At 38.7% G+C, this 14,841-nt stretch overlaps 1 protein-coding gene across 2 annotated transcripts in view; it reads right to left on the bottom strand.

Moving 5' to 3' along the window:
• TUB (TUB bipartite transcription factor) overlaps nt 1–12,707 on the bottom strand; it is a 119,124-nt gene extending 106,417 nt beyond the window's left edge. Inside the window, exon 1 of one of the 2 annotated variants that reach the window (XM_026668345.2) lies at nt 12,568–12,707. In XM_026668345.2, the coding sequence (XP_026524130.1) occupies nt 12,568–12,623 (56 nt within the window). In that variant the 5' untranslated portion in view covers nt 12,624–12,707. The remainder of the gene's footprint in view (nt 1–12,567) is intronic. The other variant, XM_026668346.2, reaches the window with a different exon arrangement.
• Between the last annotated feature and the right edge of the window lie 2,134 nt (nt 12,708–14,841).

Here is a 14,841-nt window from a genome sequence, read left to right as displayed (position 1 = left end):
CCTTCCTTACAGGATTAGGCCAGTAATTTCTTCTAACAACCGGTTCTCCGAACTGCTTAGAATGTTAACAACCGGTTCTAGCGAATAGGTGCGTAGAACTGGTAGAATCCCACCCCTGATTATATATGTACCAAAATGAGTATATTGGTCAAAAATAACTGTACAAAACTAGCAATATATAAATAGTATGCATGTTATCTGTCTTTTATTCCAGTATGTATGACAGAGGAAATACCAGGAAGGCCACATTGTGTTCAATATTTATATATGTAAATAATAAATATATATATTTAAAAAATGGCACATGTCATTCGATATAAGCAAGTGTAAAGTGATGCATGTTGGTGTCAAAAATCCTAACTACTCATAGAAACATGTGATCAGAGCTAGCCGTGACTGATGAGGTTGATGAAAATCAAGGTAGGAGGCTGACACAGGGTGCATCCACTGTTTAAAAAGTCCAATAGTGCAGGAGGCAAAATAAGAAAGAGTACTGATAATCTAGTTGTTAATATCATAAGACCTAACATAAATCCATGGCGGAACGCCATCTGTAATATGGTGTGCAGTTCTGGTTATTGCACATTTTAAAAAGATATAATACTGCTAGAGAAGGTTCCAAGGAGGGCAGCAATTTTTGCCATTCTTTACCTACTGGAAAAAGTACAGAAGTAGCTGTAAGTAACAGAGTCAACTTAGCATGTGTTCCATATTCAGAGACTTGAAAGCCTGCATTCCCATTGGTCCGCTGCAACCGCGACCTGATTGGACAGCCAGGGCAGTTATGATTGGCTCGCTAAGAGTCTGCCGCGATTGGTTAAAACCAAGTGTGGGAGACTTAAAGCAGCGTCATTAGCCGCCAAGCCGCGGCCAGCTCTATAAAAGAGCCGCCGCGGCTGCTATTATTTTAGACTTGCTCCTGCCGATAAATAAAGAGCTGTTGTTACTGAACTGAAGTCTCTCGTCTTTATGAGCCCGACCTTCTGAACATAACAGCATGGATTTGATATCAAAATGAGACACAGGCTATAAAAATAACTCTTGTTGCACAAAAGTTGTGGAGAGGGGAAAAAACAGATCCTCTTTGCTCTGGATATTTTTGGCTTCAGCATAGACTTGAGAAGAACTTCTCATATCTATCTATCTATCCATCTATATCTATCTATCTATCTATCTATCTATCTATCTATCTATCTATCTATCTATCTATCTATCTATCTATCTATCTATCTATCTATCTATCTATCTATCTATCTATCTATCTATCTATCTATCTATCTATCTATCTATCTATCTATCTATCATCTATCATCTATATCATCTATCATCTATCTATTTATTTACCTACCTATCATCTATTATCTATCTAACATCTATATCATCTATTATCTATCTAACTTCTATATCGTCTATCTATCATCTATATCTATCTATCATCTATCTACCTAATTTATATAGTCACTCATCTCTCAAGCATGTATTGTACAATTTGTTGGACTTTTAGTTGGACTTTTAGTTTTGTTTTGTTTTCAAGGAAAAGATACACTGCCTAGCAGTGGTGGGATTCAAAAATGTTTACTACTAGTTCTGTGGGCATCGCTTGGGCATGGCGGGGCTTGGTGGGCATGGCAGGGGAAGGATACTGCAAAATCCCATTCTCTCCCCACCCCACTAACCTGCTTTCCAGTTCCATTCTCCTGTGCAGGGCAACAAAAGAAGACCCAGATGATCACCTGGTACTCGGGAGGCAGAGAATAGATGGGGCAGGGCCAGTCAGAAGTGACATTTGCCAGTTCTCCGAACTACCCAAAATTTCCGCTACCGGTTCTCCAGAATACCACCTTTGCTGCATAGGTGAAGGAGGTGCTTAATTTACTACAGTATATCTAGTAAGAAGTTATTTTTGAATCAGCTTTATGTCCCAGGTTGTAATTTCCCTCTTTTCTCCATGTACTTGGCTTTAAAATGGTTGCATGACGTATGCAGTGTTTGCTGGAAATGAGACAGTATCCCAGACAATAAGCAGATAGAGAAATATTCTTTTCTAATTCTGAGTGATTCAGCTTGAGTCCAACTTCAACCAAATTTTGTTTTTTTAAAAAATTCTATGTGGCATAAACAAGGATGAGAATGATACAATGGGAAGGTCGTAAAAGATAACATGAAAATATAGCCTCAGCTATACCTAATTACAGTGAATGTTGAAAATATCTCAGTATTATCTAAAGGTAATTAAACAAAGTTCAGCAGCATTTTTTCCCAGAACTCTGGTATATATTAGAAAAACAATCATGTTTAATCAGAGAAATAACAGAGAAAGAGAGGCAAAACATATGCTCATTATCTTCTCAAGGTAAATATTATGTTTCAAGGAAATAACAAGGACTTTATAGGAATTATATCATAATTAGCAGATATATTTATCACCCTGTACATTTCCACTGTAATACTTTATCAGTGAACACCTGAATCATTGAATAATATATTAAAACATAAATTTTAAAATACAATGCGTGTTTGTGTGTATGCAAACTCAGCTATTTCTAGTCTAATGAAAAAAAATGACTAGGGGTGACATGGTCCAATATCTAAAAGGCTTCAATGAAGAAGAGGGGGTCAATCTATTCTCCAAAGAACCTGTAGGCAGGAGAAGAAGCAATGGATGGAAACTAATCAAGGAAAGAAGCAACCTAAAACTAAGGAGAAATTTCCCATCAGGACAATTAACCAGTGGAACACAACTTGCCTTTACAAGTTTTGGGTGTTCTATCGCTGGAAGTTTTGAAGAAGAGATTGGACAACCATTTGTCTGAAATGGTATAGGGTCTACTTCTTGGGCAAGGAGTTGAACTAGAAGAACTCTAAGGTTCCTTACAACTTTGTTATGTTGTTCTGCTATCGCGCACACGCACACACACACACACACACATGTATGCACATATTTGGGACTTAAAAGCCTTCCCCACTTCCACCTCATCTGCCAGGTAATTGGAAGTGGACAGAGGCAATAGAGGCAGAACAGGGATTGATAATGGGTATAGCAAATTTCACCTGAATATTATTTTTGCCAACTTAAAAATGTATAGAGTATTATAACTCATTTGTGGGAAAAGGCCAACTAACACTTATTAAGTTGCTGGCTTCTGAGGACGCAATCAGCCTGCAGCTAAGTGGGGATCACATATTATTATTATTATTTTTAAATGAAAATATTTCCATTCTGCCTTTCCAGGTTGCACTGACAAGATCATTTCAAAGAAGCACTGGATTCAAATTTAATGGTATGTTTAAAAGGACAGCTAAAACTTAGTATAATATTAGTGTGATACACAGATAGCTAATGGCAACCACAGAAAGATAAATGCTAATTCAACACTTATGGCAGCAAAAGCTCTCTGAAATAAGGTTGATCAAGAAAGGCAGTGACCAGAGGTGGTATTCAGCCAATTCTGACAGGTTCTGGAGAACCAGTAGCAGAAATTTTGAGTAGTTTGGAGAACCGGCAAATACTGCCTCTGATTGACCCTCCCCCATTTATTCTCTGCCTCCTGAGTCCCAGTTGATCAGCTGGATCTTTTGTTGCCCTGCACAGGAGAACAGAGCTGGAAAGCAGGTTAGTGGGGTGGGGTGGGGAGGAAACGGGAATTTTACAATATCCTTCCCCTGTCACACCCACCAAGCCACCCAAACCCACAGAACCGATAGTAAAAAAAAATTGAATACCACCACTGGCAGTGACATACAAAAAGAGGTAATAATGGAGCATTTCAAAGATCCGGGACAGTGCTATGGTGTGGGATGCTCTGATCCCTGCAAACAAATATCAAAGGTAAAGAGACATGGTGGCGCAGTGGTTAGAATGCCGTACTGCAGACTACTTCTGCTGATTTCCAGTTGCCTGCAATTTGGCAGTTCACTTCTCATCAAGCTCAAGGTTGACTCATCCTTCCATCCTTCTGATGTTGGTAAAATGAGGGCGCAGATTGTGAGGGGCAATATGCTGACTCTGTAAACTGCTTAGAGAGGGCTGTAAAGCACTGTGAAGTGGTATATAAATCTAAATGCTATTGCGATTGCTACTCAGCTCTGCTCCAGAGTTTTCATTCTTTGTTGTCTTGTTTGAACTGCAAGCTTCATTACAGTTCCCACTTCCTTATCAAAGGTTAGAAAACATTTGCAGGGACTGAAAAAGAGCACACACACAGAGAGAGTGAGATCTGTAATAGCTCTTATTGTAACGATGCTTCTTGGCAGCTTCTACTCAGTTTGTTCCTGTAAGAACGGGTACTACTGGAAAAGGAAATTAAGATCAATGAAAATCAAGCAGGTACCTTTTGTGCCTAGATAATGACAGCATTTATACTCTTGCCAGAAGGGAGCATGGTTTCAGGAAATGACTATATGTATTCATGAAGCAGTTAGTATTTATTTGGTCAGCTTCCTGTTAATGTACTTCAAGAATGGCTCACATTAAATTCTGGAGACTGTAGAATCCATTGCTTTATTCATGTTGGGGGGGGAAATGAACAAAATGACCTAATTTATGAGAAAATGCCCTTGGCATTCTAGAATGTACTCTTTGGTTTAGATCCAACACTTTTAGAATATGGTGAGCAATTACTGTTCCTTTTTGTGATGTACAACTCTGCTGGTCAAGTGGTTCTTATGTAGACAAGAGGAACAGAAGGAAAACCGTGAAGGAGAGAGATCTCTTGGAGAAGTACAGAAGTATAACAAATACCTTATCCAGAAATCAGGCAGTATCCACAGCAACTACACTATCATATTCCACCTGATTATGTTTGCCAAATTATCTCACCAACCAGCAAATGGATTCTACAACTTCACCATAGAATCTAAAGAATCCCAGGTGACTTTTTAACCTGTAGCTACAACTACGGGTTTCAATCAGAATAGAAGGCCATCCTTAAAAAACAACAACTCATTTTCTGATTTTGGTCCTCTGTATCCTACACAGCCAATTCTACAGCACAGAGTTGAGAAAAGGAGGATTTTCCCTGGACTGTTGGAACCAAATCTAGCGTTTCAACTCAGCAACATTCTTACATAATTGCCTTATGACATATTATGTTGTGATAAGTCAATGTAGTGGCAGGAAAAGGAATATTGCTTTTCTCATATATCCTAATGTATTTATTTAGAATAGAATAGAATAGAATAGAATAGAATAGAATAGAATAGAATAGAATAGAATAGAATAGAATAGAAGAGTTGGAAGGGACCTTGGAGGTCTTCTAGTCCAACCCCCTGCTTAGGCAGGATACCCTACACCACTTCAGACAGCATGCAGAAGGCTGAGCTGCTTGATTCCTATTTTGGATCTGTCTTTTCACAAAAGGAAAAAGTAGTTCAACCTATTATAAGCTGCACAACCATCAGAAAAGAAATGCAGGTCAAACTAGATAATAAATCGATGAGAGAATAACTAAATACTGCGAATGAACTTTACCTTTCAAGATCAAATGAATTGCATTCCAGGGTGTTAAAAGAACTGGTGTCTATGGAGATTCTCAGTCATCCAAGTCATGCTTGTCCCAAAACTGCTTTTTCCAAAAGGCAGCTGGACTTACTTGGTTCTTTCTTTGAAGATGTTTTGCTTCTCATCCAAGAAGCTTTTTCAGCTCTTCAGTATTACTTCAGAACTGAAGAGGTTTCTTAGATGAGAAGTGAAAAAACTGAAATGAAAGAACTGGTGGAAATTACAAATACAGGAAACTACAGTTCAGTCAGTATTACATCTGTATCTGGGAAAACTTTATGGGAAAAAAAAACCCAATCAAACAGTGGATTTGCAGGCATTTAGAAAGGGACAAGGTGATTAGTAGCAGCCACATTGTTTTGTGAAAAGCAGACCATTCCAGGTAGTAATAATAATAATCCTCCTTCAACCGCCAGTCCAAAGAAGCTGAAGAAACAGTGGACACCTGGTAAGCTGCTGAAAGAAGATTTCACAGACTGCCTACAAGGAGTGGTAAGCAGCAACATTGGTGCATTGGGAGATCTGCAAGGAATATCATTTGCCTCCAAGCAAGGACTGGTGGTACCATAAAATAGAGAAAGTCATAGAAAATGTTAACGTTAAATTGCTCTGGGAGTTTAGAATTCAAATAGACAGGCACCTGCCACAACATAACAATTGTTGATAAGAAAGACAGAAAAAAAGTCTGGATCGTGGACATGGCAGTGAATGGAGAGTGGAAGAGAAAGAACTGGAGAAGATAACAATATACAAAGACTTACAAATAGAAATAGAGTGACTATTGTCCCGCTTGGGCGGGGGTTGGACTAGATCAGTGATCCCCAACCTTTCTTATGCCGCGGCCCGGTATCCCCAACCTTTTTTATGGCGCAGCCCGGTACCGGCATTAGCTGGGCGCCACCATCTTTTTGATGAAAAGTGCTTCCGGTGAGGTCACCGGAAGCACTTTTTCATCAAAAAGATGGCGGCGCCAGCGCTTCGGTGAGCTTTTCTGGGTAGAAATGGCTTTCTACCCAGAAAAGCTCACTGGAACGCTGGCCGCATTTTTTGATGAAAAAGTGCTTCCGGTGAGCTTTCTACCGAAAAGCTCACCGGAAGCACTTTTTCATCAAAAAGATGGCGGCGCCCAGCAAACCAGCGGCCCGGTAGGACTTGTTCCACGGACCGGTACCGGTCCGCGGACCGGTGGTTGGGGACCCCTGGACTAGATGACCTACACGGTCCCTCCCAACTCTGGTTATCTGTTATCTGTTATTGGCAAAGGCAAGCCAAGGTTAGTACCAATAATGATAGGCACCTTGGGTGCAATCCCAAAACAACAGGAGCACCAATTGAACACCATTAGCATTGACAAATTTGCCATCTGTCAATTGCAAAAGGCGGTTTTACCGGGGACAGCTTCCACCCTGCAACCATATCTACAATTCCATCAAACATCCACATCTGTCTATCCCAGGTTCTTGGTAAGATCTTGATAGGTAGACAAAAAATGCCAAATCCAGTCTGAACATTTGGCTGACTGTGTGATGATTAACAACAACAACAATTCATTCCTCTTCTCCTTCTCCCTCTTCCTCCTGTTTCTCCTCTTCTTCCTCTTCCTACAAGATAGGTGGATCTGGATTCACAATAGAACTCGTAGGAAGGATTTCAGTATATTGGCAGACTATAAATTAATTAAGAGCCAGCAGTGTGCTAGAAATTCCAAAAGAACCAATGCAATATTAGGTTAGAATGATCAACAGAAGTGATAGTTTGCCTCTTTGCTGCACTGGTCAGACTGTAGGTGCAATACTGTGTCCAGTTTTGGTCTTCATAATAAAAGAAATATGCTGAGGAATAGAAAAGAGTGCAAAGAAGAGTGCAAAAGATGATGAGGGGCATGGAAGCAAAATTCTATGAAGAATGGTTAAAGGAATATCTAAGAAGAGAAGGTAAAGGGGAGACATGATAGCAGTCTTTCAATACTTGAAGGATTATCCAAAGGAAGAGGGTGTTAATTTATTTTTTCCAACGGGAGAATAAGAATCAATGGATGAGAATAGTGTGTGTTCAACCAGTTGCTCACTGAACAACCTATGAACAACAATCAGCCCCAGGTGCACCTAGCAAATCAAGTATAAGAGTTGGCCCTGCTTTTTTCATATACTTCATTCCAAGGACAAAGCAAAATGTATGTTCCTAATAATGGAGAAATAGTTCTAAGATAAATAGAGTCTCCTTGCTGCTTTAAGATGCAGCAAATGTGCACTAAACTATATCTTCTTCTTCAAATATTATTCAAGAATCCTCATCACCTCCCTCTAACAAAGTAGATGCAATCTTGCCATGGAGTTGTGTATAGAAGCTGACATCAAATAGCAAACCATCTGGATAATTAAGGAAAGGGGCTTGAAAAAGAATCTATGTTACTTGCAGCTTCTCTCTTCAGACCCTGATCATCATGGGGTATGACTCACCCAGGAAGAACATCAGACAATGAGAGTTTGAAATGGAACAACAATTGGAGAATGGCCTAATTCCCAATGATGTCTATTTAGGTAATCAAGTCAATACACAAGCCTGCCAGATCGCTCTGTCAAATTACCATACCAAAATTTCAAAGTGGCCTGATATTTGCATGCTGTAATATTTTGCAAACTGCACTTTGGGGAGCAAAAGTCCAGAAAAATCTCAAATGCTTATAAATCAGCAGCTGTTAAAACAGCAGCCCCTGTACTTCTTTATGGTCAATTTTATTACAATCTTATTGCATTGTTTTTATCTCAGTATTCAGGTTTCACTGATTCCTTTAACTTTTGTTAGCTTTTAGCTGATCAGAAAGATGTACTCTTTTATAATGTCATCTAATTTTGTTTAAAAACTGTCAAAATCCATCAGGACTTTACTAGGAACAGTTCAATTTCACTATACTATTGTATTTATCTCATTCCCTCTAAACTTTGTTATATTCTATTAATATTATCTGGTTATGTTGTTCAAATCTGGTCAATGATTGTAATAAAATGTTTTTTTTTCTGATGTCAAATGCTCCCTTTTTAGTTCTTCATTATTCATTCCTTTAAGTTCCTCTTATAATTAATATCATTACCACCCTTCTTTTGGTATTTTTATCCATTCACCTTCCCAGATCCATGCTAGTTTTCCTTCCCTGTTAGTTTTCTTGTTTAGAAGGGAAAAAAAACATGGTGCAGTACTACAGCAGCTTTTAAAATGGTTTCCTTCTTTCCTACAGCAGACTTTTAAAAAAATAATGATCCTTAATATCTGTTTTGTGGAAATGGCTAATGGTTTGCCACTATCAAGGAGCTGAACGTTTCTGATTAGTAGTATGAACGTCATTGATACATGCCCTGAAGCCTTAACTAGCAACTGTGAAATGCTCTTGAGTCAACAGTCCAAGTATGAGATAGGCCTTGTTCCACAGTTGATCATTTCATATTTGAATCAAGTATATAATAAAAAAAAACCTCTCCTCCTCCATTTTCTGTGCATCCATAGCAACAGATATAATACTCATGAACCAATAATAATTACCACCCCACTTTTCTCAAGCACTCCCAGCAATGAAAACATGTCTTTGGACTCTGAAGGCCAAGTCTTAATGGAGTCAAAAAAAAAGCAGCCCATAAAAATAAAGATGCTCTTGCTTTTAACAGCACTTCTCATATTTTGAAAATGCACTTTTCAAAACTATTTCCAATGCCATAAGAACACACTTTTACAAAGTAGACACATATACATCAGTCATGTAGAACTTGGACAAATACTTAGAGAATTGTGGCCTCTTATCTTTGTAATTTTTCCTTTCAATTGACAACTATTCTGATAGAAATTGGAACTGACCAATACAGAAAGGTGTATTATAAAAAAGGAGGAATAAGCAGCATGTATCACTCCGATTTAATGTAACTGCCTTAACCATCATTCATAACAACCATTCTTAATTGTATTGTTGTTCACATTTGTTCATTGAGGTAGCCAGGCATTTTTCAGGTTTCTTCCTAAATTTGAAAAAAAAATGATGATGATGATTTAAGAATCCACTTGTTAAAATTAATTAAATTAAAATTAATGCCTGATACTATAGGTGAGGATGGAGTGAGGGGGAAAAAAGTGAATATGTACATAGGATCCAGGAGTTAAGGCAGAGGTGGTATTCAGCAGGTTCTGACCAATTCTGGAGAACCGGTAGTGGAAATTTAGAGTAGTTTGGAGAACCGGCAAATCCCACCTCTGACTGGTCCCCCACCATCTATTCTCTGCCTCCTGAGTCTGAGCTGATTGGCTGGGTCTTCTTTTGTTGCCCTGCACAGGACAACAGAGCTGGAAAGCAAGTTAGTGGGGTGGGAAGGGAATGAGGATTTTAATACAGTATCCTTCCCCTGCCATGCCCACCAAACCACATCATGCCCACCAAGCCATGCCCACAGAACCGGAAGTTAAAAAAAATTTGAATCCTACCACTGGGTTAAGGTAAATTCCTTATAATGGATTTTCCCCAATATAGTCATGGAGCTTTTTGTTTATTTGATAGTAGATTGTTGCTATATGTACTAATGTGCTATATGTACTATGTGCTATATGTACTAATGGTAGATTGTTGCTATATGTACTAAACACTGAATGAAAGACTCAGTAGGAAAAAAGAAGGTGAAGGATAACAGTCAATGAGAAGCAGTAACTAAATGAGAAAAAATGGCATTGGGCTAGCATTAAAATTGTGCAAATATTTGGCTAGTTGTGTATTTCTAACTACTACTACTATTACTACTACTACTACTACTACTACTATCATTTTGCTTGGTTAATGTGCTAATTTTTGAATTAAGTCTAAAAAGCAATGGAGAGAGAAGGGGAGGGGGAGAGAACATGTGCTCCGATTTAATATCAAAGTCAAAGATGGCTAATAGATGCCAGTCTACATTTCAGACAATAAATCAGGGATGTATAACTTCTGTCATCAGAGGGTTCCACTAGGCCTGAATGACATTTCAAACGCCACACTTCAAAAGTGGACCCAAGTGGACTCAATGTTTTGAGGCTATGGAGATTGAAAAAGTGACATTATTCTAGGGGCACTAAAAAAGTATTTGTAGACCACACTTGGCTTATATGCTACCCTTGTTTCTCTGCAATCAATATTTAACTGTTATGAAATATATAGAAAATATACAAGTATTTATCTGCAAAATCTATGCAACATTAACAAGCAAAATGCCTACTTCTGAACACCTTGAAAATGTTTTTGACAGAAATATCCAAGAGTAAGATTATTGCAGTGGACAACTCTCAATTTACATAAGAGTAAGCCAATCTATTTAGGAAAAAGAAATCTAAACAACTGTATAGCTATATGTGGCATGTGTAATATAAAATGTAACTACATCGTTTGCACTTGAGGTATCTGTACGGTCTTCTAGACAGAGGAAAAAATAACATGGGACCTTGCAGACAAATATCCCGAGTAACATTAACATCTTCCACATCTGCTGATGCTTTAACAAGCTTGGAATCTGCTTATTCCTTGTAGTAAGTACTTCAATGCTAATGCAGATACTCTTCCATTAACACTAAGATCTTATTATTCAAGTTGCAACATGTTCTTTGAGTTCCCATTGCTACAGCTATCTATCCCAGGCCTTTGGGAGGCCAGTTGTTATTAGTAGTGGTCCATCATAATAATTGTAGGAAAATAATTTTAATGAGCAACAAAAAGCTCTCTACAATTCCTCAGTCTCGCATTATTTTAGGGTAATTTAGGATCATTCTCAATCTGTCTGGAAATTGTTGGAGTTAATCCCAAGACCTGAAACGAATCTGCAAACTAGGAGCTGAGAGCAAGCAGTCCTGACCTTCACAACAAAGGTGGGTGATGGAAGGAGAAATAATGTTGTTCATATTTCAGCCAGTATCAGTTGTGACAGTAAATGAACATATTGAACTTTAAAGTATTGTTAAATAAAGGCTACTGCTACAATAAAACACGTTTGTGTGCTGCTGTTATCAACTAGCTGTTTATCAAAAGGAATCAGTGCATACAGGATATAATGGAACAAGACTACAAGAAGCATCGGCTACTATGTATTTTCATTTACTTTTTTTAATTGCACAAAATGTTTGTTGCCAGGTTTTGTATGACCACCAAGCCCACATTCGTCAATCCAGACACACAGCAATTAGTGCTTCCATGTTCAGATTTTACCTTTTACGGTCCATCAATTGCTTGTCCTTTGGGGATAATAACATGTAGGCATATCAACCTAATACACATACGCAATTACATTTTTTAAAAGGAGTCTGACACTTCACTTGCCAAGGTCTTGCAATTCAATTATTTGTATGGTTCAACTTGTACCCACATTATTATCTATAACAGAAAAATGACGCTGGAATAATGCAGTAGGAAGGAAACCAATTGGGGGGGGGGAATGATAGCTTGTTGCAAGATAATTAACAGTCTCCAAAAAGAAATACGGTTAGTGTTTGAGGGGGAGGTCACCTTAATGCTTCAAGGAGACTTTGTAAAAGGATCATGAAGAAAATCTCACCAACTTGTCCCCTTTGAGTTTGCCTACAGATGACTTTCTAATTAAATGCTATAACACTTTTCACAATTGAGCATGCAGCGTTTCTTTACACTTAGTTCTGGGGAAGCCACTTCTGTGGGATAATAAAAACAAGCACATCTCCAGGAACTTTCCAATCTCTGATGGACCTGGCTGAAGAGGGTGACTTTCCCATGGAACTACAAGTTGAAAAAAACAGGGAATCTGGTGTTGCCAGCTCCTGTTAATGTCCAAAGCAAAGGAAGGAAGGAAGGAAGGAAGGAAGGAAGGAAGGAAGGAAGGAAGGAAGGAAGGAAGGAAGGAAGGAAGGAAGGAAGGAAGGAAGGAAGGAAAGAAAAGTGATAACCTTCCATTTCTAAACCCAGAACTGCTTCAGTAGGACAGCTGCAGAAGACTTGAACCTTTGCTAAGGAATGACCAACTATTAATGTCAAACCTTCTTCCCCGGTGGTGGAAGAAGGAGGTGGGAGGGAACGTAAAGATTGTGATGCACAGTACCTGTCGTAACTCCATCGACTGTAAGACATAGTCCTGTTGCCACCGACGCCATCCATCCTCTGCAGCTCAGCTCTTGCTTGTGCTCCTGGGCAGTCTTCCTGCTTGTCAAATGAGGCAAATAGCTGAATGAGCTGTTGTGTCTTGTGGTTCCTAATTATTTGGAAACGGAGAGGCCCCTGTCTCTGAAAACCTGGGCTAATTGGAAAGATGCTGCACAGGACCTGAAAGCTCTGAAAGATGGGACTAGAATTAAACGCACAGCAACCAATTTAGTGGAGGTTCATAATCGGAGGAATGTACCACTGTCTTTTCCAGAGCAGGGGATTCTCTTTGAGCTCTAATTCACACATGCTGTGCCAGCACCAGGAATATGACTGCAGTTTTTTTTTTTTTCTGGGGCAGAGCTCAGGCTGGTGGCAGACTTCAGCTTTATGTAGGGATGCTTTCAAGCCATTGTGTAGATGTGTAGCAATCGATTTGAAGGATGCATCTCCTGCTAGAAGCTGCCTTTGTTATTTATCCTTGTTACCACAGATACAGCTCCATCTCATTTACATCACTTTTCTTGGGCCAATCACACCAACCCTCAATCTTTCAAACATCTCCTACCTGCAGATGGAGTTGTGATCCTGGAGTCCTCTGCTTGTAACTGAAATTAACCACAATCCGAGATCAACTGGTTCCGTGGTTTTGCTTGATGAAGATCCTTGTTCAAAAAGAAAAGTTCGTCCTCTTTCGCCTATATTCAGAGCTCTCTCTTTTTTTAAAAAAAGTGAGACATCCAAGGCATTCTGGATTCAGTCAAACAAACCTCAAAAGCCAATGCATTCCTTCCACCACTTCAGTGAGAACTAGAAAGTCATATACTGTAGCACAAAGAAGAGGAAAAAGAGAGAACAGAGATGTGCATAGCCTAATACACCACACATAGATAGTGCAAATTTTAAAATAATGAACACTTAAACATAAAATGTGTAACTATGTTATACTTCTCATTGTAGTGGGAAGATGTTGACTTGTGTGCCTGCTTGGTCCGCTGTCCAAGATCCAAACACTGATTGGGCCTTGGTGTTGACTCTTCTGAAGATTTAGAATTTTTTTCCAAGTAGGTTTGGACAGAGCAGTCCTTCAGAGTGAAGACTATCTTCTATTAAAGAGGGTCCATAAATGACTCAAATAAGGACCCAGAGAGAACATGTTCGGTTCGTTTCATATGTATTTATTTATTGATCTGCTCAAAATAAATGCCCTGAAGGCTCCTGCTTAACAATGCAAGCACATATTTGTGTTTCTCTACTTTGGAGGCAAATACTATTTACAAGGTAGAAATAAGCAAATGTCTGAGATGAACTGAAAGTTTTATAGTTACCTTCTAGCATTTAAAGAGCATAGCAGGTGAGAATGTGGCCAACAGAAAATTGTGTTCCAGATTTGGAGTTCTCCGGGTTTTTACTGGACAAGGAAGCAAACATGGAAGGTACAGAGGGAGAAATCTAGTAAGTAAAATAGTGGCTATTGTTGGGCGTGAAATCTGCAAAGATCACAGTTTTAAGAGGAAAGAGGGAAGGAATTGCAGAAACTCGGTTTTTATGCTTGACCAGCCACTGTGATGATTTTAGCTTACATCTAGGATAATTGGCATGAAAAACAGTGGCTCCCCAGAGCATTTCTGAATGAAAACCAGAAATCCACTTTGCATCTGGAGCCAAAGAAAACAAGCACAAGCAGAATTGGATCAATCTGCCTCCCAATGCATGGCAAAGCAGGCAGCGATTTAGGCACTAAGAATTAAAGTGGAAAAAACATGTTACAACATTCCTTTATCATAAAGGAAGAATTATAGAGACCAGAGGCTGGGATCTTTTCTGTTAATGTACAAAGGTACTGAAGGCAGATATATCATATGAGTGCCGGATATAGATGCATCATTCAGAAGATTACACTTTACAGGCAAATCATAGTAAAAAAAAATCGCTGATGTCTTCACATTAAAGTTATCTGATATTTTGGGATTATATATTTTTATAGCCTTTGAAATTATTTTTCTTTTTCTTTTAGAAGGAGTGGACTATATATCATTTATTCTCATTATCCTATTATTCTGTTTGCAACCATCATGCTTGGAATATGTATCTAGATACATTTAAATACAATTTTTCAATATTCCGCATTCTGTAAATAACAATGTAATAGAAGCTCTCCACTCGCCACCCATTTTCATTTTTCATGTGTTTTGGTTCTTTTCTCTTTTGCAGCCTTGCTTTATTCCCCTGG

This window comes from Notechis scutatus, chromosome 1 (genome assembly GCF_049901735.1).
Source record: "Notechis scutatus isolate UNSWTSFEM ecotype Mainland chromosome 1, rNotScu1.2, whole genome shotgun sequence".
Taxonomy (NCBI): domain Eukaryota; kingdom Metazoa; phylum Chordata; class Lepidosauria; order Squamata; family Elapidae; genus Notechis; species Notechis scutatus.
The sequence above is the reverse complement of the archived record's forward strand: the minus strand, read 5'-3'. Positions and strand labels throughout refer to the sequence as shown.